This window comes from Giraffa tippelskirchi, chromosome 10 (genome assembly GCF_054371585.1).
Source record: "Giraffa tippelskirchi isolate mGirTip1 chromosome 10, T2T-mGirTip1v1.2.pri, whole genome shotgun sequence".
Lineage (NCBI taxonomy): Eukaryota > Metazoa > Chordata > Mammalia > Artiodactyla > Giraffidae > Giraffa > Giraffa tippelskirchi.
The window spans coordinates 131,822,873-131,847,984 of NC_137284.1; the positions used below are offsets into that span (position 1 = coordinate 131,822,873).

General features: G+C 38.4%; 2 protein-coding genes across 18 annotated transcripts in view; both read right to left on the reverse strand.

The window, feature by feature from the left end:
- IQUB (IQ motif and ubiquitin domain containing) overlaps positions 1-1,546 on the reverse strand; it is a 280,882-nt gene extending 279,336 nt beyond the window's left edge. For 10 of the 14 annotated variants that reach the window (XR_014066711.1, XR_014066706.1, XR_014066708.1 and 7 more), the window contains exon 1: positions 1,456-1,546. The gene's annotated coding sequence lies outside the window, so the exon portion shown is untranslated. Of the gene's footprint in view, positions 1-1,093 lie in introns of all 14 variants that reach the window. The other 4 variants (XR_014066710.1, XR_014066714.1, XM_081534093.1 and 1 more) reach the window with 1 other exon arrangement.
- Positions 1,547-7,332: 5,786 nt separating this feature from the next.
- NDUFA5 (NADH:ubiquinone oxidoreductase subunit A5) lies at positions 7,333-23,990 on the reverse strand. Of its 4 annotated transcripts, none has more exons than XM_081534101.1 (5): positions 23,964-23,990; positions 23,614-23,658; positions 21,023-21,139; positions 13,634-13,699; positions 7,333-8,486 (listed from the first exon to the last, which is right to left on the reverse strand). In XM_081534101.1, exons 1-5 carry the CDS (start codon positions 23,982-23,984, stop codon positions 8,385-8,387), a joined length of 351 nt encoding a protein of 116 aa, XP_081390227.1. In that variant the 5' UTR covers positions 23,985-23,990; the 3' UTR covers positions 7,333-8,384. The 4 variants fall into 4 exon arrangements, with proteins under 4 accessions (XP_081390227.1, XP_081390228.1, XP_081390230.1 ...); XM_081534103.1 differs by lacking the exon at positions 7,333-8,486 and adding an exon at positions 8,671-11,654; XM_081534102.1 differs by lacking the exon at positions 23,614-23,658.
- Between the last annotated feature and the right edge of the window lie 1,122 nt (positions 23,991-25,112).

Below are 25,112 nucleotides of genomic sequence, written 5' to 3' on the forward strand. Positions count from 1 at the left end.
TTGAGGCCGATTCATCACCCCTGAGCCACCAAGGAAGCCCCAACACAAAAGTTATTAAAGGTTTTATTTTTAATCACCAAAGACAGGAAACAACACAAACGTTCCTTTGCTGAGGAATGAATAAACGTACTATGATGCATTCATAAAATGGAATACCACCCATCAATAAAAAGGAATAAACCATTGATACACACAACAACATGGTTGAATCTCCAATGAATTATGCTACATGAAGAAGCCAATTCTAAAGGCTACTTACTGTATGTTTCCCTTAAGTGGAAAAAACAAAGCTCTTGGTTCGCAACCTCTAGAATTCTCTGGGTAAAGTAGAAAGTGAGCCCGGTACACAGTGGGTAAGGATAACCGAAAAAAGAGGCAGACCACTCCAGATTGTTAAATGGCAAGGAAACTTACAAACAGGATTGACTTGGACAGCCTAAAGAGAGTAAATCTCAACATCCACTGCCAAAATGCTAGGAGTTCATGAGACCTTAACTGGGTTCAGTCATGGTATACACAGTTTCACTGGTCTCAATAACACATCCCTAGTTCAGGAACAATGGGGAAAGGTACATTCTAAGGACTGGAGGGGGAAAGAGTCTCCAACTGCCCACGTGGGTAGTGAGTAAACCAGCGGTCATGTCCTTTCAATGACTTCCAACAAAAGCACATGCCACTATATACAATGTTACAGACACAACTACATATTTGTATATGCTTAGAATACCTCTGGAAGGTGAACTGGAGGGCAGGGAGTTGGGGAACATGCGTGGAAGGCAGATTTTCACTGTTCGTTCTCTTTACTGTTTGAACTTTTAATCATTTTTGTGTATTATTATGTATTCAAGCGTAAATGTTATCATCTTTTAAAAACTTTTTAAAAAGAAAAAATATTCTGACTGCATACAAAAACGTTCCCCTTTCACCTACAATGCATATTTCGTTGATATATCTAAGCTTAAGTAGTAAAACAAGGATCCAGCTTTGTCTTTTACCAAATAGCCTTGTTGAGTTTTAAAGTTTTTTAAGAGGCGCGGCAAAGACCTTAGGTGGAGAGAAGTGAAAGGGGAGAGTCTGAAAGCGCTCTACTTACTAAAAACTGTAAATGGCCACAAAGGATGGCTAAACGGTTTCTAATACGAAGCCTGGGTTGCACACACGTCGCTTCTCTATTATTAACCATGATAAGCACTTCAGGTTGGAGAAGAGGTAACCTCCTAGATTGATGCAGCTACTTCGATTCCCAAATTATAGATCCGGAGCCAGAAAAGGAGCCAAGAAAGATGGGACACAGTTTTTTAGGCAAAGGTGGAACATTCCGGACTGGCCAGTCCCAAGAGCCCAGGCTGCTTCAGCACCCCTCACAGAGCCCTCGGAGTCCGGCGCCTTAGCCACCCGCTCAGAGTTGGTCTAGGGATCGGGCCAGTAGAAGGCAGCCAGAACCTATCCTCCTACCTGACCAAGAAACGCAGTTACTCGAATGGAAGCGGTTCCCCTGGCTCCTAGAAAGTCCACATTTGCCGAATTCTGTTACCGGCCGTTTCCTAGCAACGGCCCTGGTACCACCCCCTCCCAAAGGACACAGTTCCCGCGAGAAGAGGCGGTGCCCGCGCTGGAAGCGGGGGCTGGGACACAGAGAGGAGGGGCGGAGCCAGGGAGAGAAGGGGTGGAGAGAGGGACTGAGGCCAAGGGAGGGGCGGGGCGAGGGAGCGAAGGGGTTTGTTACCCACTCAATAACTAAAGTGGTTCTGACGGTAACCGCTCTCTAAGATGTCTTTTCATACTTGTGAAATGGCACGGTTCTCCAAAACAAATACTGACATCAACCTGCCCTTTATGAAAAATCAGGGTTAGAGGAAATATAACTGAAAGGAGAGTGAAGACCTAGGCAGAGGAGAACGCAGTTGTACAACAGCAGGTGCCTACTTGTTTTGTTAAACTTGGAACTTGGCTCTTGCTTCCCTGGCAGCCAAAGAGAAAAGGGAGGTAGGCGCTATTAAATAGTTCCTCTTTTAAGTCAGAAGAAGCAAAGCTATTGTTAATCACTGAATTATAAAAGAACTATTTTCTATTACTATAAATTCCTTCAATTGAATTTATAGGTTTTTAAAGAAGCACATATCATTGAGGGAAAGGATCAATTTTATTTCTAATGTAAATTTAGCAAAAAATACCTCATGTGCTTCCTAATAGCTGACATTTATTGTGTTATTTGTTGCTAAGCACTTTACCTATACTTCTAATTTAATTTTTACAAAGATTTTATCAAGGAAGAACTTCTTCTAAGAAGGAAACTAAGGCCCAGAGAGGTTTGGTTGGGGAGCCAGAAATAAACCCAAGCAGTCTGACAGCACAACCTCCATTTTAAACCACTATTTCATGCTGCCTTTGACCTAACACTCTTTGATATTTAAAAAGGATGTAAGATTACATAATGAAATTAAAATTTGTAATGTACAGGTCTATTCTTCCTTCGTAATGTTCAATGTCTTCATCCCCTTATGCCATTCTGTTGAAATTGCAGTCTTCTCTCAATAACTTCCTAATGCTCAATGTCATTTTTTTCAGTCTTTATCTCATTTTAAAATAAATATCTCACTGAAATAATATAAAATATGTATTATATTCCAAGATGAAATTGGCTTTAATGGTTTTATTAATAAGTAAGAGAAACTGCACTTAAATCACTTCACAAATCCACATATTCATGAAGTGCAGAGAAAAGAGCATTTCAATAACCACTAAGATTAGTATCTCTTGAGTAAATCAAGTGCGACTAGAGGTATGCAGGCAAGTTCTTTCCAATGTGCCCTGGCTCCCATCCCCAAATATCATAATGTATCTTAAATTTTACCAGTAATGAGGATTTAATAGGTCTTAAACCCTCATCTTTCTGGGTCTTCTGTTAAGAATTTATCATTCACTGCCCTCCTTGTTAGACACAGTATTAAAAATTAGATTTAGGCTTTTAAAGGCAAGAGAAGGAGGGATGCAAACCTGGCAGTAGATAACTTAAGTACTTCACCATGTTAGATGTGACTTGCACTATATGTTCATATTTTATTAATAGTTTGTTATGGAGGCAATCTTATACAACTCAGTTTTACAATATAAGCCTAACTTAATTGGTAGGCTTCCCAGGTAGTCTACATGGGTTGCAAAGCACATCAAAATCACACACATGCACATATTTGTGTATACATATATATATATACACACACACATACATACACACACAAATATATGATTGTTTGGTTATACAAAATAAGTGTAAGTGCAAGCTGAAAACAACCAATCAGAAAAAGACCCTCAATTCTGGAGATGGAAAGGTAATATAAAATACCATTTTCCATTTTACTTTTCACAATAAATCTATGCAGTTTTCTCAGGATTTATTGCCCAAAATAACTTACCACTATTTCTCATGAAATAGGAATCCGCTTTTATCTCAGCCTTTATTTATTCAATAAACATGTCTTTTAAATTTCTTTTATTTTTACAAAGATGCCATCTAGTGGCTTTATGAAATCGAGCATTTTAAAATATCCCCATTGTTACGTCAGGCTAAAATACATTTTGATGTAAATAATTGAATTAGAGAAAAAAAGCATTAGAAGAATTTAGGCCAAGCACCTGAAAATTATCCTTTGGAAATTATCTGTATGAACTGAATTTGGATCATAATACCTTCGTGAGCTTAAGAGGCTAGAAATACATCACCCCTTTTCTGAAATCTTAAGGGACTGATGTGTTTGAAATCTAAGTTCTTTCAGATTTCCAAATGGTGTGCTCATTAGTGTCTGACTCTTTGGGGCCCCATGGACTGTAGCCCGCCAGGCTCCTCTGCCAGTGGAATTTTCCAGGCAAGAATACTGGAGTGGGGTTCCATTTCCTACTCTATTTTGAATGGTAATATGAATATATACTGGGCTTCCTTGGTGGCTCAGATGGAAAAGAATCTGCCTGCCATCCAGGATACCCAGATTAGATCCCTGGGTCGGGAAGACCTTTTGGAGAAGGGAATGGCAACACACTCCAGTATTCTTGACTGAAATATTCCATGGACAGAGGAGCCTGGTGGCGGGCTACAGTCCACAGGGTAGCAAAGAATCGGACACGACTAAGTGACTAACACACACGTGGATATGTACTGCATATTCTGTAAAACCTTCAGTGGGTCTGAGGAAATACTCCAGAATCAAATATATTAATACTTCTGTGGCAAAACACATTCATAATCACATTAAAGTGGGATAAAGACCATAAGCAGCCTCATATCTATGCAATCAGGTTTTACTTGCAAATGAGTTATGGAAAAACTTTTCATTTTTAAAAATTTTTGGAGTTCATAATTTAGACAGGGAATTTATCCTAAGAAAATGAATTAAGCCTCCTTTTCTTATGGAAGAAGTTAAATGAAATGTTCTATCATAAAATAGTAATGTTTATCTTTAAAAATGGCTAAAATGTTCACTTGAAAAAGAAACCAACATATTTGAAGATGATGAGAAATCCCTAAGATACTTTTCAGCTAGTTACGTATACAAGGAAGATAGTCCACTATACATTTCATGTAAGCACACAATAAAAATTGAGCAGCTAATGTAAGCTGAAAGATCACTTGGGAAACTCACTAAATTTGAGATTTATAGTATATTCCAAATTTTTAAAATTTTGTTTTTCTATTTCATATTTCTATATGTGCTTTGCATGTTCCCATTCCCCTGCCTCTGCATTTATAAAAAGCATGTGTTGAAATGTCCTTATTTTCAGCCTGGTCCCTTGTGTGACTCTTGAGCACTGCCATTCCAAGTCATGTCATTTTAAGTCTTAGACCAGTCGGAAGAACCTAGAAGACTAGAGGAAAATGTCTTCCTCCTTGACAAAGTCAAAGTGGGAATGTAATACAGGAATTGAATTATTGATGGGGACTGGAGAAATTTATTTGTATGTTTTCATTTAGAAGTTATTAGCCACTTCTTAGTGAAGGAAATTATGAGAAAAATAGTGAATTAGAGTAGGCTTTCCTTAAATCCTAATTGTCTTAATACAACAAGTTTGTTTTCTTATGGAGTGGCAGTGCTCAAGAGTCACACAAGGGATTCAGGCTTAAAATAATGACATTTCAACACATGCTTTTATAAACACAGAGGCAGGGGAACGGGAACATGGCTGGCTTAAAACATTAAAAAAACAAAGATCATGGAATCCGGTCCTATCACTTCATGGCAAATAGATGGGGAAGCAATGGAAGCAGTGACGGACTTTCATTTTCTTGGGCTCCAAAATCACTGCAGATGGTGACTGCAGCCATGAAATTAAAACACACTTGCTCCTTGGAAGAAAAGCTATGACAAACCTAGACAGCATATTAAAAAGCAGAGACATTACTTTCCTGACAAAGGTACATCTAGTCAAAGCTATGGTTTTTCCAGTAGTCATGTATGGATGTGAGAGTTGGACCATAAAGAAAGCTGAGAGCCAAAGAACTGGTGCTTTTGAACCGTGGCATTGGAGAACACTCTTGAAAGTCCCTTGGACAGCAAGATCAAACCAGTCAATCCTAAAGGAAATCAGTCCTGAATATTCATTGGAAGGACTGATGCTGAAGCTGAAGCTCCAATACTGTGGCCACCTGATGCGAAGAACTGACTCACTGGAAAAGACCCTGATGCTGGGAAAGATTGAAGGCAGGAGGAGAAAGGGACAACAGAGGATGAGATGGTTGGATGGCATCACTGACTCGATGGACATGAGTCTGAGCACGCTCCGAGCGTTGGTGATGGACACAGAAGCCTGGCCTGCTGCAGTCCACGGGGTTGTAAAGAGTCAGACACAACTGAGTGACTGAACTGACTGAAGACGCGAGAGAAAAATCAGACACATTTTAATAATATGTATTCATGGGAGTGACCCAGGAAAACCAAGTAACTCATCAAAATGGCTAAAACCCTCACACTGCATACCATCTTTACCTAAAGACAAAAGAGGATAATGCAGATTATGGTTTGGGACTTCATGGGGAGGACAGCATTTCACAAGTATATAGAAAAACAAATGTTTGGTAAATGTTTGTTAGGCCATGAAGAGTGGGACAGCGGAATTTTAACAGACTTTGCTAGGTTCCTCCCTGTCTGCACACCTAGTTCATACTATAGTTATGTATGGTGATAGCTTCCTTCAAAATTTCTTCCTGTGTCTTTAGGGCTTGTTTTCAGCTCAAAATAATCAGCATACCAGACTTAGTGGTTGGCATGTTTTACTCCTCTACAATTTGTGACTTCTATTTAAAATAAACCTCTTCATCCTCCTCTAAACCAACTCTTATCTTCTCATTTACTTCTGTCTCATAAAATTACTGTAATTGTATTTTAGGCTATAATTCCACTGAGTACTGAGCTTCAAAGGAAATTCTGCCCTCAAATGCAAAATACTCATGGTATGTTCAGTGATTTGCTGTTCTACTCTAGACCCCAGGACACAGTTGCACAGGTGGTTTCTTTAACTTCTATTTGTTGATATAACCATAGAAGCTGGAAGAAAAAGAAAAGGCTGATATTAGGCTACATGTGGGAATTTTCTTCTATGGAGCATTGTTGATTTTCCCCCTTAGAAGAAAAAAGAAACATGATATTAGCAACTACTTTCCAGTGATTGAGATCTGATATATTAGTAGATAACTGGGAAAGTGGCAAGGGTTCAAGATCTAAAGTCCTCTTTCTGCAGTTAAAGAACATTAAGTCCTGCAAGACCTAAAGATTTTGGCTTCTTGAAGAATAATGAAAGTGATCTTCCATTTATGGAAGAGTTCCTTGTGAAACAGGACACAGACTCTCCGGAATACCATCTTGCTTGTCAGAAGGAATTAGAAGAGCTGGTCCTGTGGGAAGGCTCATTTGAAAAGCCTGCTGGAGCATCAGGTAAAGGAACTTAACATCTGAAGGCAACCCAGTAAGTCTTCCCCTTGTAGTATAGGTCCCCAAATCTGCTACGGGAAGAATCTGGTGACAAGACCAAGGTGGACCTGAGGGAGCAGCCTGGAGCAAGTGAGAGGCAGGCCCACAGCTGGGCTGACCACAGAGGAGACGGTCAATTTCTTGTTGACCCACTTGCGCCCCACTTTGCAAATGTGGACCAGGCAGCCCTCAGGGAAGCCAGCTCAGACATGGAGGCCAACAGGTTGCTCACTCTGGGCCCCACCAGCATCACAGAATAATGTTAGTGGCCTTAGATGGTGAAGGAAATAAAAAATAAAAATGCTACCTTTGAAGGTGAGAACTACCAAATTTAAGTATTTAGAAATGAGAGGCAGCTATTAACAAAAAGAAAAGGTGAGGACAAATGAAAAGTAATTTTATTTTTGTTTAACCTTAAACTTACCAAACTGCTGCTTTCTTTGAACAGCAGTTATCTTCTGTTTGATACCCAGCTGCACTTACACTGAAAATTAATGAAAACTACTTAACGATTCCACTTTGAAGTTATAAGCATACAACTAAGATGTTTTGAATATAAGCCTATCTGTATGTCAGATAAACTTTAGGAACTCTTAGTGTCTCTTTTACAGAAATTCTCTATCCTGATATACTTTCGTTATCAAGAAAACTAACGGATAAGGACCAGAAAACTAATTTCCTTAAATGAGACAAAAGGAAAAGTTTTTCCAACTACTACTATAAATAAAAATCTTTCTTTCAAATACCAAATCAATCTTCCCAAGTGTACTATGAATTCTAATTTGATGTTTTTTTCCTTACTACTTCACTTTAAGAAGGTATTGGTGGCTCAGACGGTAAAGCGTCTGCCTACAATGTGGGAGAACCAGGTTCAATCCCTGGGTCGGGAAGATCCCCTGGAGAAGGCAATGGCACCCCACTCCAGTATTCTTGCCTGGAAAATCCCATGGACGGAGGAGCCTGGTAGGCTACAGTCCATGAGGTCGCAAAGAGTTGGACATGACTGAGCGACTTCACTTTCACTTTAAACAGTGACCTATTAATTTGTTTAAACAACAATAATAATTACCTTTTCTGTTTTTCCAGAATAAAAAAAAATTAAATCACCTGTTGATACTACTAAAAATACTTCACCTTTCAAATATGGCCCCTACACTGAAGATCTATAGGAATTTTTCCAATTAATTTTCAATCTTCCCACAACCTTTTTTAAAAAAATTACCTTTGAAATAATTTGAATGAATGCTCTACAAATAAAAAACTGAATTCACAAATTACCATCATCATCAACTTTAACAAGTCGCCTAAATGTGTTCTGTATCAGTTTTGTTGATGATAAGGTGTCAATAATATGGAAACATCTTTAACATATAACAGAATATTTAATTACATCAGTCTCCTATCAACAGATAAGTTAGTTAATGCCATTTATATTGGCCATTTCCATTGGCTAGCTGGAGGCTCTTCCACTAAAGGCTCCCATGGTTTCCACTGGATCATTTTTCTTGCCAGACTTAGTTCATTTTCAGCCTGTTAATAAAAGAATTTTAAAAGATCATTTGATTATATTGTTTAGTAGATATTTACCATAGCCAATAACTGAAATATAACTATTAGAACTATTTCATACGTGTTAATACCTAATAAGCTGTTTCATCATCAAATATGGAACATACTTAATTAAATTACCTTCATCATCATGAGTGAGAAAGGATGGCTTTTGATTTTTTATTTAACTAAAATTTTGTTTTACAGTGTTCAAAATTTAGTTGGTGAGTAAAGGATCCATGACATCCACATATAACTAAAACAAAACTAAAAATATCATTACGTTTATTAGCTGTCATACTCAATTGTCTGATGAATGTAAAAAAAAAATAGTCACAGTCCACCTAACTGATTTCATGATCCATAATCACTTTAGACTAACAATTTGTAAAGCAGAGATCTACAGAATTATAACAACAGAATACAATAGGTGTATTTTTATTAATCAATCAAATCAGTTTCCTTAATCAGATTATGTTACATTTATTTTCCTTTCAAACACAATTTATAACATATTTAACAAATATATTTTAGCTATCTTTTTGATTCACATTTTTTTCTACAGCAAAAGACCTATGACAACTCTGGCCAATTAGAACAACACCGCTGAACACTTGTCAGAACATCAGAGAAGGAATTCAAAAACAAAACGAGTGCTTAGTTTCTATGCCAGTGATGTAGAACAGGCAAATACATTTAGCGGCAACAATCTAAAATGTACACAAACAATGAGTTAAAGAATCAGTTCAGTTCAGTCACTGAGTCGTGTCCAACTCTTTGCAACTCCATGGGCCTCAGCACACCAGGCCTCCCTGTCTATCACCAACTCCCGGAGTTTACCCAAACTCATGTCCATTGAGTTGGTGATGCCATCCAACCATCTCATCCTCTGTCATCCCCTTCTCCTCCTGCCCTCAGTCTTTCTCAGCATCAGGGTCTTTCCAAATGAGTCAGTTCTTCGCATCAGGTTGCCAAAGTATTGGAGTTTCAGCGTTAGCATTAGTCATTCCAGTGAACACTCAGGACTGATTTCCTTTAGTATTGACTGGTTGAATCTCCTTGCAGTCCAAGGAGTCTTCCCCAACACCACAGTTCAAAAGCATCAATTCTTCAGCGCTCAGCTTTCTTTATAGTCCAACTCTCACATCCATACATGACTAGCAGAAAAATCATAGCTTTGATTAGACGGACCTTTGCTGGCAAGGTAATATCTCTGCTTTTTAATATACTGTCTAGGTTGTCATAGCTTTTCTTCCAAGGAGCAAGAGTCTTTTAATTTCATCACTGCAGTCACCATCTGCATGATTTTGGAGCCCCCACCCCCAAAATAATAATAATAAAGTTTGTCACTGTTTCTATTGTTTCCCCTCTATTTGCCATGAAGTAATGGGACTGGATGCAATGATCTTTGTTTTTTGAATGTTGAGTTTTAAGCGAGCTTTTTTACTCCCCTCTTTCACTTTCATCAAGAGGCTCTTTAGTTCCTCTTCACTTTCTGCCATAAGGGTGGTGTCATCTGCATATCTGAGGTTATTGATATTTCTCCTGGCAATCTTGATTCCAGCTTGCGCTTCATGCAGCCCAACATTTCACACAATGTTCTCTGCATATAAGTTAAATAAGCAGGGTGACAATATACAGCCTTGACGTACTCCTTTCCCGATTTGGAACCAGTCTGTTGTTCCATGTCCAGTTCTAACTGTTGCTTCTTGACCTGTATACAGATTTCTCAGGAGGCAGATCAGGTGGTCTGGTATTCCCATCTCTTTCAGAATTTTCCACAGTCTGTTGTCATCTACACAGTCAAAGGCTTTGGCATAGTCAATAAAGCAGATTTTTTTCTGGAATTCTGCTTTTTCGATGATACAATGGATGTTGGCAATTTGATTTCTGGTTCCTCTGCCTTTTCTATATTCAGCTTGAACACCTGGAAGTTCATGGTTCACATACTGTTGAAGCCTGGCTTGGAGAATTTTGAGCATTACTTAACTAGTGAGTGAAATGAGTGCAACTGCACAGTAGTTTGAGCATTTTTTGGCATTGTCCTTCTTTGGGACTGGAATAATAACTGACCTTTTCCAGTCCTGTGGTCACTGCTGAGTTTTCCAAATTTGCTGGCATATTGAGTGCAGCACTTTCACAGCATCATCTTTTAGGATTTGAAATAGCTCAACTGGAATTCTATCACCTCCACTAACTTTGTTCATAGTGATGGTCCTTAAGGCCCACCTGACTTCGCATTCCAGAATGTCTGGCTCTAGGTGAGTGATCACACCATCATGATTATGAGGGTCATGAAGATCTTTTTTGTATAGTTCTTCTGTGTATTCTTGCCACCTTTTCTTAATACCTTCTGCTTCTATTAGGTCCCTAAAATTTCTGTCCTTTATTGAGCCCATCTTTGCATGAAATGTTCCCTTGGTATCTCTAATTTTCTTGAAGAGATCTCTAGTCTTTCCCATTCTATTGTTTTCCTCTATTTCTTTGCATTGATTGCTGAGGAAGGCTTTCTTATCTCTCCTTGCTATTCTCTGGAACTCTGCTTTCAAATGGGTAAATCTTTCCTTTTCTCCTTTGCTTTTCGCTTCTCTTCTTTTCACAGCTATTTGTAAGCCCTCTTCAAACAACCATTTTGCCTTTTTGCATTTCTTTTTCTTGGGGATGGTTGTGATCACTGCCTCTTGTACAGTGTCAGAAAGTTCCATCCATAGTTCTTCAGGCACTCTATCAGACCTAATCCCTTGAATCTATTTCTCACTTCCACTGTATAATCGTAAGGGGTTTGATTTAGGTCATACCTGAATGGTCTAGTGGTTTTCCCCACTTTCTTCAATTTAAGTCTGAATTTGGCAATAAGGAGTTCATGACCTGAGCCACAGTCAGCTCGCAGTCTTGTTTTTGCTGACTGTATAGAGCTTCTCCATCTTTGGCCACAAAGAATATAATCAATCTGATTTTGGTATTGACCATCTGGTGATGTCCATGTGTAGAGTTTTCTCTTGTGTTGTTGGAAAAGTGTGTTTGCTATGAACAGTGTGTTCTCTTGGCAAAATGCTGTTAGCCTTTGCCCTGCTTCATTTTGTACTCCAAGGCCAAATTTGCCTGTTACTCCAGGTACCTCTTGAGTTCCTCCTTCTGCATTCCAGTCCCCTATGATGAAAAGGACATCTTTTTTGGGTGTTAGTTCTAGAACGTCTTATAGGTCTTCATAGAACTCCAGAGTTATCTGGGGCCAGAGGTATTTATTGCTGAAATTCGGAAAATACTGATTAAAAATATCCCTAAGGATCGCTCTTTTTCTGACTGCCCTGTGGCCTGTTTCTCTTGAACACTCATCTTTCTCTATTTCCCTAAGTGACAGCAGGCTAGCGAGGATTGTTGTTCTTTACTAGAGAAGTTGTCTCCAATTCTTTTGCAACCCCATGAGCTGGATCCCACCATGCTCCTCTGTCCATGGTATTTTCCAGGCAAGAATATGGAGTGGGTTGCCATTTCCTTCTCCAGAGGACCTTCCCAAGCCAGGGATCGAACCTGTGTTTCCTACGTTGGCAGGTGATTTCTTTGCTGCTGAGCCACCTGGGAAGCCCAGGTTGGAGAGGGTCCATATCCTTGAATATCACTGAGGTCAGCCCTATTTCACAGAGCTCAACTCAGCTATATGTAGCTCCAGTCCCTCCCTCTTCTCCGGCCTCCAACACACTATCCTTTCCTTATTTCTCTCATACTGGCCCTCTAGAAATGGGCTGTCCAGTAACGTAGTCACTTCCTACCCATGACTATTGAGAGAGCCCTAAAAATATAGCTAGTTCAAATTCAGATGTGCTGAGTACAAAATACAACCCAGGTTTTAAACATTTAGTATTCAAAAAACTTTTTCAGTGTCTTACTTCCTATATTGATGATCTGTTTCAATGATATTTTAGATCTCTTAGGTTAAATAAAACATTATTAAAATTAATTTGACCTTAATATTGCCCATGAAGATGTGACAATTACACAGCTAACTTAAAAATACTTAATGTACCCTAAGACTTTAATTGCATGATAAATTAATGTATCAACTAAACTAAAGTCATGATCCAAGTGAAATCAGGTATAAAAGAGGAAGAGGAAGATAATAATAAGTTTGCAGCAAGTTCCCACAATACTGTATCTAGTACCATATTCCACCCAGCAAAGGAATAGAAAGGCCAAGAAAACAGGCCTTTGACTGACTGAAAAAGTCTACATTCATAGAAAGCTATCTGAATGCTCCATTCCTCTTTTAAGAGAGACCTCCAACAATTCTTCTGAATTTGTGTACCATTGTTATATCATCGTATATCATGTATATCACTGTACAATTGTATATCACTGTATATCATTGGTAATATACTTTGATAAAAAGGAAGAAAAAATAAGAAATGGTTACACTTTTTAAAAATATAAAAAAAAATTAAATGAAAAATAGTTGAATGTTTATTAGATTCTTATAAGGGGAAGACATTCTAAACCTATAATATTGGGAAGGAAGGGGGATTGTAGGGGAGGTGACAAAGGAGAAGGTGATTTTACCAAATAAAAAATTTAAAAATCTCTACATGTGGGAGAAAATATTCAACTGAAGTCAAAAGGCAAAGACAGACTTAAAAAAAAAAAAGCAGACAATATAGCAATAATTAAAGGCTAATATTTTATTTAAAAAAAAAAAACTTGGGACTTCCGCAGCCTTCCAGTGATTGGGATTTCATGCTTCTACTGCAGGGGGTGCAGGTTTGACCCCTGGTTGGGGAATTAAGATACCCTCATGCCATGCAACACAGTCAAAAAAAAAAAAAACTCAAAAAGAAAATATAAAGAGAAACACAGTAAAAACATTAAAGATATAATTTACAAAATATGAAATACAAAAAAAAGACATGCATTATAAAAATTTAACCTTCAACAGTCAAAATGATAATAAATATTTAACTGACAAACGTATGTCAGAAGTATGTATTTTCTTATGTGACTAGTCTTATATTTGATGAGTTGATATAAATTAAAAATTTTAGTTTTCCTTTCTTTCTGGAAAGTCAGTTTTCTACCTCTATACATTGTTCCTTTGAACACTTGAAGCCAAATATCTGAATGTTCAATTTTTTCTTTACCTGAAGAATCACCTCTTCTATTTGGCCACCCTGCAGTTGCTCTTCTAGCTTTTTAACATCTGGTTCCTATAATTTAAGGAGAAAAGAGAAAAAGATATTTAAACAAAGCAGCACAAAAAGCAATTAATGTGACAGACATAATTAACGTTTCTTTCACTGTACCCTTGCTACTTTTTACCAAATATCTGGTGAAAAGCCATTTTGTCTCTCTACTATTTTATTGCTTTTCTGTCTTAATATTAAAAGGGTTAAACATTTAATGATATGTTTATCAAGGGTAAGAATATGATGTTTAATTCAGTTTTTCTGAAATACAGATTTTAAATACTGCTTTATTCTCTGAGTATTTCCTATCCTTTAAACATTAGCATTAAAAATAAACGCTACCCTATGACCCAGAACTCTACTCCTAGATAGATACCAAACAGAAATGCATAGTACATTAACCAAATGACATGTTCAAGAATGTTCAAAGTAGCACAAATTACAGCTCCAAACTAAAAACAATTCAAATGACCATATATAATAGAATTATAATATTTGAATATAATACACAGAGCAATTAGAATGAACAAACTAAAACTGTATGCAACAATACAGATAATTCTCTCAAACGTAATATTAAGCAAAATAAACCAAATACATATTGATGATTCCATAATAAAAAGTTCAAAACCAGGCAAAATGAATTTGTGGTATTAGAAGTAAGAAGAGTAGCGATCTTTAGGAGGGTAATAACCTTGAGAGGAAAGAGAGGGTTTGCGCATTCTGGAACTGTTCTCTTTTTGATTTGGTGTTGACACGTGGATTGCTTTGTGAAAATACATCAAGTTCTATACTTATGACTTCTGCACATTTCTTTCTGTATATTATTCAATAAAAGGTTTTGTAATGAGAGATGTTAATATAGTAACTAGAACATTCAATAACATATATTTATTTTCTAGTAGACTATGCTTTTAGAAAGTCAGAAACCATGTCCTATATATACATGCGCAAATGTAAATAGGGTATTTTCTTGGCTTAATAAATAGAATGAAAAGAAGGAGGAAAAAAAAGTTATTTTCTATAGGAATTGGCATCTGTCTCAGGGCGTCTGCTGGCTGACCCAAGACATTTGTATGCCTTGCTCCTCCACTTTCATCAAAGTCTTCGCTCATACATCTTAATGGGGAGTACTCTGATAATGTATACAGTGGTAGTCTGGAACAATGCCACACAAAATGCACATTAACTAGTCCCTGGAATCTGTGAATGTTACCTTATATAGCAAATAGTCCATCCTAAAGGAGATCAGTCCTGGGTGTTCATTGGAAGGACTGATGTTGAAGCTGAAACTCCAATACTTTGGCCACCTCATGCGAAGAGTTGACTCATTGGAAAAGACCCTAATGCTGGGAAGGATTGGGGGCAGGAGGAGAAGGGGACGACAGAGAATGAGATGGTTGGATGGCATCACCGACTCGATGGACGTGGGTTTGGGTAAACTCCGGGAGTTGGTGATGGACAGGGAGGCCTGGCGTGCTGCGATTCATGAGGTCGCAACGAGTCAGACACGACTGAGCGACTGAACTGAACTGAACTTGCTGATGTGAGTACAGATCTTGGAATGGGCAGATTATCCTAGATTATCTGAGTGGGCCCTAAATATGAATACAATCGTATGTGTCTTGTAAGACAGAGGCAGAGAAGAAAGTAATGTGGCCACAAAGGCAAAGACTGGAATGACTTAGTCATAAGCCAAGGAATACCAAAAATCCACCATTCCTTAAAGAGGCAAGGAATGAATTCTATCCTAGAACCTCCAAAGGGAGTGCAGGCCTGCTGACACCTTGATTTGGGCCCTGATGCTACTCATTTTAGACTTCTGGCTTCCAGAAATGCAAGACGATAAACTTCTGTTGCTTTAACTCACCAAGGTTGTTGTAATTTGTTACAGCAGTCATGGGAAACTAATACATACTGTAATATCCCTCATCACCCTAGTACCTGCTATACATCATTCTTCCTTCTTTAATTTCCTTCACTTTATACTATATTCTAACATACTATGCAATGTACTTCTTTATTCACTTATTTATTTAATCATTTGCCTCCCATCATTAGTGTATAATCTCCAAGGCAGGAATTTTTATGTTTTGTTCATTGCCATGTAGGCACTAGCTTCCATGCCCAGAACCATATGTGGTATATGACAGACATGCAGTAAGTGTCTCCTGAATAAATACAAAATAGAAAAGGAAAAAGAAAGCAGATGAATAGGTTTGATAAAGACTGTTTAACTCAAAATGACTGAGCTATGAACTCTAAACAGGGAAGCTGGTCATTATTGTTAAGACCCAGGAGGAAGAAGATAAAGAAGGCAAGGAATATTCAACATTATTTTCAACTCAGAAAAAACCTGCGTTGGAAAAACAATTCAAAATTTGTCTTACTTGAGTCAATAATGTGGTTTTTATTTACTAACAGTGTAAGGCCATCAAGCTTAATAAGGTACCATGGACTGAATGCTCCCTATATGCTTGCAACTGCGTTAAGCAATGGTACATATATCACCCATTCAGGGCTAACAAGTGATGAAGGCAGGTATTATTATACCCATGTTATAGATGAAATTGAGACAGAGAAAACGGGCCATATGCCAACTCACCAAGTAAGTATTAGAGCTGAGATGAAAATTATGCAAAAGCCACAAACCAATGCTTTTCACCACTATGCTATTACTATCTCCCTAGTATAGTCTGAGGGGAAAAGTTTATTTTTATTTCCATTTTAAATTTAGTAAATATAAACTTTATAATCATTACAACAGTCAGTGAAGATTCTATGGCTCTATTGGGGGAGTGTAAAATCTGTGCTGATTTTATCAAACAGGATTCAGCAATACAGATATTATTAATATACAGTGCTTGATGTTTTTAAAAACTATTTGTAATAGGCACTTTGGATAAACAAACATTTCTACGGAACTTATTAAATGTCAGGCACTAAGCTAGATTCTCGAGATAAAAAGAAAAATGCAATTTACAAGCAGCTTATGGACTACTAGAGAAAATATAAAAGGCTTCACAGAGGAAGTGACAGATCTTGACAGCTGAGTAAGAACTGCCTGGCAAAGTAAGGGTATTCCAGGAAGAAGGAACAGAAAATACAAAGAAACCAAAAATAAAATCACATGGAATTCATATAACTGTCAACAGTCTTGTGTTAGTGAAGCATAGTGTACAAAACAGGAAATGACAAGGTAAGATTGAGAAGATAATTGAGAGCCAGATCTTAGGGGGCTTCCAAACGACGATAAGGGCTTTATCCTCTGTGCCACTGGTTCCTGAACCTGGCTGTACAGCAAAATCATGCAGATAAAGGTAGCTAGATGGTTAAACCAGCCCAGCATACATTCTTATACTCAGCCTTTGAGAAAACACCAAACAGGAAACCATAGTAAACCAAAATGAAATACGATGGAACTATACACAGCCAATTTAGTTATAAGACAACTGAAATAAGACAACAGGTCAGTGAAAAGAATTTTAGAACTAAGTGAAAGCAATAACAGTGCACTATTCTTTGCCTTACACTGGCAAAAGTAAAGGAAACATAAGGATGAGTTTTCTTTTAAGGTAAGAGCAAGCTAATTACATTTTGAGGTTAACTGAAAGATGATAATAAAATGGGAAATTAAAAGAAAAACAAAGAAATAATTAAAGGGGAAAAAGGTTACAGAGAAGAACACAAGAGAAGACTCTACACATGGACATCACCAGATGGTCAACAACAAAATCAGACTGATAATATTCTTTGCAGCCAAAGATGGAGAAGCTCTATACAGTCAGCAAAAACAAGACTGCGAGTTGACTGTGGCTCAGATCATGAACTCCTTATTGCCAAATTCAGACTTAAATTGAAGTCAGTCGTGAAAACCACTAGACCATTCAGGTAAGACCTAAATCAAATCCCTTATGATTATACAGTGGAAGTGACAAATAGATTCAAGGGATTAGATCTGATAGACTGCCTGATGAACTATGGACAGAGGTTTCTGACACTGTACAGGAGGCAGTGATCAAAACCATCACCAAGAAAAGAAATGCAAAAAGGCAAAATGGTTGTTTGAAGAGGCCTTACAAATAGTTGTGAAAAGAAGAGAAACGAAAAGCAAAGGAGAAAAGGAAAGATATACCCATTTGAACGCAGAGTTCCAGAGACTAGCAAGGAGAGATAAGAAAGCCTTCCTCAGCAATCAGTGCAAAGAAATAGAGGAAAACAATAGAATGGGAAAGACTAGAGATCTCTTCAAGAAAATTAGAGATACCAAGGGAACATTTCATGCAAAGATGGACACAATAAAGGACAGAAATGATATGTACCTATCAGAAGCAGAAGGTATTAAGAAGAGGTGGCAAGAATACACAGAAGAACTATACAAAAAAGATCTTCATGACCCAGAAAATCATGATGGTGTGATCATTCACCTAGAGCCAGACATCCTGCAATGCGAAGTCAAGTGGGCCTTAGAAAGCATCACTACAAACAAAGCTAGTGGAGGTGATGGAATTCCAGTTGAGCTATTTCAAATCCTAAAAGATGATGCTGTGAAAGTGCTGCACTCAATATGCCAGCAAATTTGGAAAACTCAGCAGTGACCACAGGACTGGAAAAGGTCAGTTTTCATTCCAATCACAAAGAAAGGCAATGCCAAAGAATGCTCAAACTACCACACAATTGCACTCATCTCACATGCTACCAAAGTAATACTCAAAATTCTCCAAGCCAGGCTTCAACAGTACGTGAACCGTGAGCTTCCAGACGCTCAAGCTGGACTTAGAAAAGGCAGAGGAACTAGAGATCAAATTGCCATCATCTGTTAGATCTTCAAAAAAGCAAGAGAGTTCCAGAAAAACATCTCCTTATGCTTTACTGACTACACCAAAGCCTTTGATTGTGTGGATTACAACAAATTGTAGAAAACATTCAAGAGATGGGAATACCAGACCATGTGACCTGCCTCCTGAGAAATCTGTATGCAGGTCAAGAAGCAACAGTTAGAATTGGACATGGAACTACAGACTGGTTCCAAATAGGAAAAGGAGTACGTCAAGGCTGTATATTGTCACCCTGCTTATTTAACTTACATGCAGAGTACATCATGAGAAATGCTGGGGTGGATGAAGCAAAGCTGTAATCAAGATTGCCGGGAGAAATATCAATAACGTCAGATATGACACCACCCTTATAGCAGAAAGTGAAGAAGAACTAAAGAGCCTCTTGATGAAAGTGAAAGAGGACAGTGACAAAGTTGGCTCAACTCAATGTTGAGATGGCTCAACTCAACATTCAGAAAACTAAGATCATGGCATCTGGCCCCATCACTTCATGGCAAATAGATGGGGAAACAATGGAAACAGAGACTTTATTTTTTGGGCTCCAAAATCACTGCAGATGGTGACTGCAGCCATGAAATTAAAAGACGCTTGCTCTTTGGAAGAAAAGTTATGACCAAGCTAGACAACATATTAAAAAGCAGAGACATTACTTTGCCAACAAAGGTCCGTCTAGTCAAAGCTATAGTTTTTCCAGTAGTCATGTACGGATGTGAGAGTTGGACCATAAAGAAAGCTGAGGGCCAAGAATCAATGCTTTTGAACTGTGGTGTTGGAGAAGACTCTTGAGAGTCCCTTGGACTGCAAGGAGATGGAAGGAGAGTCCATCCTAAAGGAAATCAGTCCTGAATACTCATTGGCAGGACTGATGCTGAAACTGAAACTCCAATACTTTGGCCACCTGATGCAAAGAAATGACTCACTGGAAAAGACCCTGATGCTCAGAAAGATTGAAGGCAGGAAGAGAAGGGAAGACAGAGGATGAGATGGTTGGACGGCATCACTGACTCAACGGACATGAGTTTGAGTAAACTCTGTGAGTTGGTGATGGACAGGGAGGCCTGACGTGCTGCAGTCCATGGGGTCACAAAGAGTCAGACACGACTGAGTGACTGAACTGAACTAAAGGTTACAGAGAAGGATAGGCAGAGAAAGAGTAGAATACACAGGTGAAGAGATTCACCTCATAAAAAAAAAAGTGGAAGTTCTTATTCAGAGATGGGAGAAAATGCATCAGCCCATTTTCCTTAAAGAGGAATTGAAAAGAAATGTTAATTTCTCCCATAGAAACATATAATCTGCAAATTACTTCCAGAACTGCCAAGATAAGAACAGAAGTTCCAAATCAAATTGCACTGTTTTACCATATACCTGCAGAAAATATAAGAATTCCCTCTGGACTACAGAGGTTGGTGACCTAATAACAAGAGAACTTTATTAGGGCCACTTACTACATGCATGTAAATTACTTTGGGGCTTTATGGACACTACTTTGGATAATAACAAAAGTCCATGAAATAACCGCTAGTGTGGAAATTTAACAAGAGTGCAATATAGTTTGGTGTAAAAGTGGCAGCAGTCTATTGTGTGCCTGTCTAGGGTCTATGATTCAGAAGCTATAAAATGCCTCTATTAGTCTACCTGGGCTGCCATAACAAAATACCATACACAGACTGGATGGCTCAAAAGAGAAAAATTTATCTTCTCACAATTCTGGAGACTGGAGTCCAAGGCCAAGGTACAACAGACTCAGTTTCTGGTGGGAGCTCTCTTCCTGGCTTATAGACATTGACCTTCTTGCTGTGGCCTTACATGGCAAAGAATGCCAACTCTCTGGTGCCTCTTCTTCAAACAAGAACTCTCTGGTGTCTCTTCTTATAAGGACACTAATCCTATTAGATCAGGTACCACTCTTATGCTCTCATTAATCTTAATTACTCCACACTGGAGGTTGGGGCTTCAAAATATGAATATGGGAGGACATATTCAGTCCATAACAGTGCTTAATATAATTTCTGGCAGTTAAGAAACTAACTTGGTCCTCTGTTTTTCTGGGGGGCAACGAAGCACTTTTAAAAATAGCTAGTCCTGACAGGTGTTAAACACAACATATATTTTTTTTTCAGTTTTGCTTTCATTCTTCTCTACTCTAAAACTAGAAAAATGAAATAAAGATTGATGTATCAATAGATAAGAGGCAAAAGATCAATAAAGGATTGGACAGGTAAGAGAGGTAAAAGAAAGTTATAAAGTTAATGTAAGGAAGGGACTTGATCTTAATTCTTTCAATCCTGTATTTAGTAGTGCTTGTGATATAAAAAGTATTCAGGTAGACAGCAGCCTGATGAATGAAAGGGAGAAACGATGGAAGGAACACATGAAAGGAAGAATAGAAATGAGAGAGACAAGTGTGCAGAATATGCAAAAAGTAATCAAGTGAATTTGCTTTGTTAAATGTTGCATTGCATACCAAAAATCCTAGAAAAACAAAATCAAGTTAGCTACTTACCGCTTTGACCATACTCAGCTTCTCATTTGTAATCTGTTCTGTATACTTTCTATATGCTGCATTTTTAGGGATGTGTCCAAGAACATCAAGAATTTTTGTATACAGTATTTTTAGCCTCTGGAAAGACAACATACATATTTCCAGTTTAAAATATCACCAAAGATTTTTAAAGTTTCACAGATGATATAAAAAAAAAATTCACGTTTTTAAAGAAAGCATTTAATTCTTCCTTGCTGCAATTTCTTCTTGTTTATGCTTATCTAAACATAAGCATAAACAATGCTTAGTCATTCCCCTTTTGCTGCTGCAGCTCAGTCACTCAGGTGTGTCCAACTCCTTGCGACCCTTTGGACTGTAACCCACAGGGTGCTGTATCCATGGGATTTCCCAAGTAAGAACACCGGAGTGGATTTCCCAGGTAAGAATACTGGTGGGGATCTTCCCCACCCAGGGATCAAACCCTGGTCTCCTGCATTGGCAGGCGGATTCTTTATCAATGAGCCACAGGAAAGTTAGTATAGAAGATCCGAATTCACAACAGTACATTAATAAAATGTATAATCATAAGGTATAATCATAAACATACCAAGTAATGAAGAATTTTTCCTTATTATTTCTTTGTATTTGATATTTGTTTTAGTTTAATTGTATAACACCATAGGTGCAATACCTAATTTCATTCATATATATTCCCCATATATATGAATAAACAAAACCAACCTTGAGGGCCTCTAAGAATCATTTTTCTTAAAAAGTACTCTGCATATTTAGACTTTATACTTGACTATGATGTTCCATAATAGAGGGTATTTTATTATACTAATGTAGAGCTTGTCAGATAACATATAATCTGAATTGTGTGTGTCGGAGGTGGTGGTGGTTTAGCCTCATTTTTTAATTTAAAGGTATGACAATACAAGGTCTTGTAAGAGACTTGGGTTTTAAAATGGGGGTGTTAATAACATCAGTTTCAAAGGATCCTGTATAACTTAGAACAGTACCTGGCACACATTGTTTCAATAAATAATAGCATTATTATTCTATTGGGGAAAGAGAGTCCCATCAGCAGATATCAGAGGTTTCCTAGAAAAGGCAGCATCTGAGACAGACCTGGAGGGATGGCAGGACTGAGACACTTGAAGATGTTAGAAAAGGCAATCTTACACACAGCATACATACAGTAGACTGAATGGCAGAAAATATAGGGAGTATAAAGTAATTAGTACATAGTTCTACTTCCGTACAACTGTGTTGTCCAATATAGTAGCCACTAACTAAATTTGGCCATTGAGCCCTTGAAATGTGACGATTCTGAACTAACAAATGCTGTTAAGTGTAACTACACACTAGATTTTGAACATTTAGCATGAAAAAAAGACTATAAAATATTAATTTTTATATTGATTATACATTGAAATGGGCTTCCGTGGTGACTTAGACAGTAAAGAATCTGCCTGCAATTCTGGAGACCCAGGTCCGATCCCTGGGTGGGGAAGATCCCCTGGAGAAGGAAGTAGCTACCCACTCCAGTATTCTGGCCTGCAGAATTCCATGGACAGAGAAGTCTGACAAGCTACAGTCCCGGGGTGAAGAGTTGGACATGACTGAGCAAATAACACACACACACACACACACACACAGTGAAATGATAATATTTTTATATGTTGGTTAAAAAAATATATATTAATCCTTTCTTTACTAAACAAGTAATTCCTAGAAAATTTTCAACTATTAATACAAACATAGTTTATATTTATGACTTGCATTATATTTTCATTGGACAGCATGAGGCTAGAGCTTAGTACACATAGGAAATGCTTAGGAGATAAGGTTAGAGAAAAAGCGAATCGGGTTGTATGTGGTTCCGCATGTCAAAGAAAGCATTTGGGCTTTATTCTGTGGGCAATTAAAAGATTTATGGAAATTCTGATTAGATGTGTGCCTCAGAAAAATTAAGCTGGCAGTAGTGAGTTAAAATAACAGGATAAAGGAGCAACAGAGAAGACCAGTAACAAAGTTGTTGCAATTCTCTAAACAATAACAAGGGACTAAACTGTGGTAATGACAGCAGGAAAGGGAAAAAAAGAGAGAAATGGCGTGATTATGGAGGGAGGAAAAAGATCAAGGGAGGCTTTTTGTTTTTTTTTTTTATGGAAGCATGACAATATTAGCGGGAAAGGCCTACTAGAAGGGAAAAGTGATGACAAAAGGGTGCAACTCCTAGAGTGCTATCTTAGGTAATCGAAAGTGTATACAATCTAAGGCACTTAAGAAAAGTGATGCAGGGGAGAAAGATGGAAAAATGGCAGTTTAGATTTGAGAGAACACTCACAAAACTACAAGTGACAACACGAGAATGCCACGGAAAAAGTCAACAAGAAAAGTGATTTGCGAAAGAGATCATGGCAACAAAAACAATAAAAAGTGGCATCAAATCAACGAAGTACTAAATAACGCTATTGTCTTACGAGCTCACGCCGACTTGAAATTCGGAGCCTGAAACATCCGTATTCCGTTAACCACTCAAAAAACAAGGTAGCGGGGCTCTAGGCTTCCTGGAAAACTCAGGAAGGAAGGAAAAAGGTACACACCTCATGTGGAGTTTCACAAACAGCCAATCCCACCAGGCCAGTGGTCTGTTCAAAAACCAAACAAGATTCATGCTGTTAAGTACAATTCCGAGGGTCCCCACGCTAAGAAAAGCAAAACCATCACCGTCTTGGCTAAAACTGGCCTAAAACCAACTACCGGTGTCTCAGAGCCTCTGGTTCGGAGTTTTTTCCTGCCTCTCCAACCGAGGCCGCTAAACTGGTCACCCCTAGGGGCACAGCAAAATGAGTCCCCAAGAAGTATCGCTAACACGCCCCAGTTCCGGCCACCACCCGCGGACTGACTCCATTCTCGTAGTCTAAACTACAGCAGTGACCTCCACCCGGCTCACCTTCTTCAGCAAGCCCGCCATGACAGCGCCGAGAAGCCGGGACGCGCAGCCCTCTGGGAACATCTCTCAGACCCGCTCAATCCACCGCCGAGGCCGCCGCTCCGTCACCTTGGAAACAGCTTGGCCCCGCCCGCTGAGGCTCTGCCCCGGGGCAAAGGCGCTGCACCGCCCACTCCTAAGAGGAAAATAGATGCCTGAGCAAGGAGTGCACAAGTCTCTCAATCAGACGCTTGCGGAAAGGGTTCTCTTAGATGTCTCTCGGCTCAGTTCCTGTACCTTTACAAACATCTATTGAACACCCATTGTGTGTTAGTTTCTGGGACAGAATTTGTACAACAGGATCTCACATCCCAGAATTCACAGAACAATGACCAAGACATGCGTTAATAAGTAATGGGGTTAAGTGTTCCAAAAGAGGTCTGTACCAAGTGCAATGGTAGCAGGTGAGAGGAAATGACTAAAAATTGTGGGGCTACTGATGTTAAAAAGGGCATTTACTTAAAAAGTCAATGAGAGAAGAGCACAAAAAATTGAGACTACATACAGCTTAAGCATCGATAGTAAAACAGCCTAAAGAATGGGAGAAGATATTTGCAACCACATATAATCACCGAAAGATAAGTGGTGCCTAGAATATAAAAGGAACTTCCCTCAATCAGGAAGAAAAGAACAAATAACCAGAACAAGTCTTCCTACTTCGGTTCTTGCCTCTCTCTCTGAAATATATCAAATGAGTTTGTAAATATGTAAAGGGCCTGGCTCAATGCATGGAACGTAGCAACACACAGATGACAGTGTTATTTTTTATTTTGCTGTTATTATTCTCAACCCAATAGCTAACTAATCCTTTTAGAAAGTACTTTGCTCTTCTGTGATTTTTCATTCAAAGTGTAGAAACCAAAGTCCTTGTATCTGCCTACATTGTCCAGCACTGTTGCTCCCTCTGCCCCTCTCCTCTCAGACCTAACCTCCTATTCCCCTCTCCCTACCCAGATAGCTGCTCTTCTAACTCTTTTATTGGAAAACTCTTCCACCAAATGGGTGCGTGGTTCATTGTCTCACCTCTTTCAAATATTTGCACATTGTTACCTTCCCAGTGTGTCCCGCCCTGGCTTTGAGATTTAAAATTGCAAATCATCACAAAACATT

Excerpts from the sequence above, each read along its gene's own strand:
- NDUFA5 (XM_081534101.1), bottom strand. The coding sequence starts at position 23,984 with ATGGCGGGCTTGCTGAAGAAG. Across the intron at positions 13,700-21,022 it reads AGCTGAGTATGGTCAAAGCG|GAACCAGATGTTAAAAAGCT; the intron begins GTAAGTAGCTAA and ends CTTAAATTATAG. Across the intron at positions 8,487-13,633 it reads TAGAAGAGGTGATTCTTCAG|GCTGAAAATGAACTAAGTCT; the intron begins GTAAAGAAAAAA and ends TTTTATTAACAG.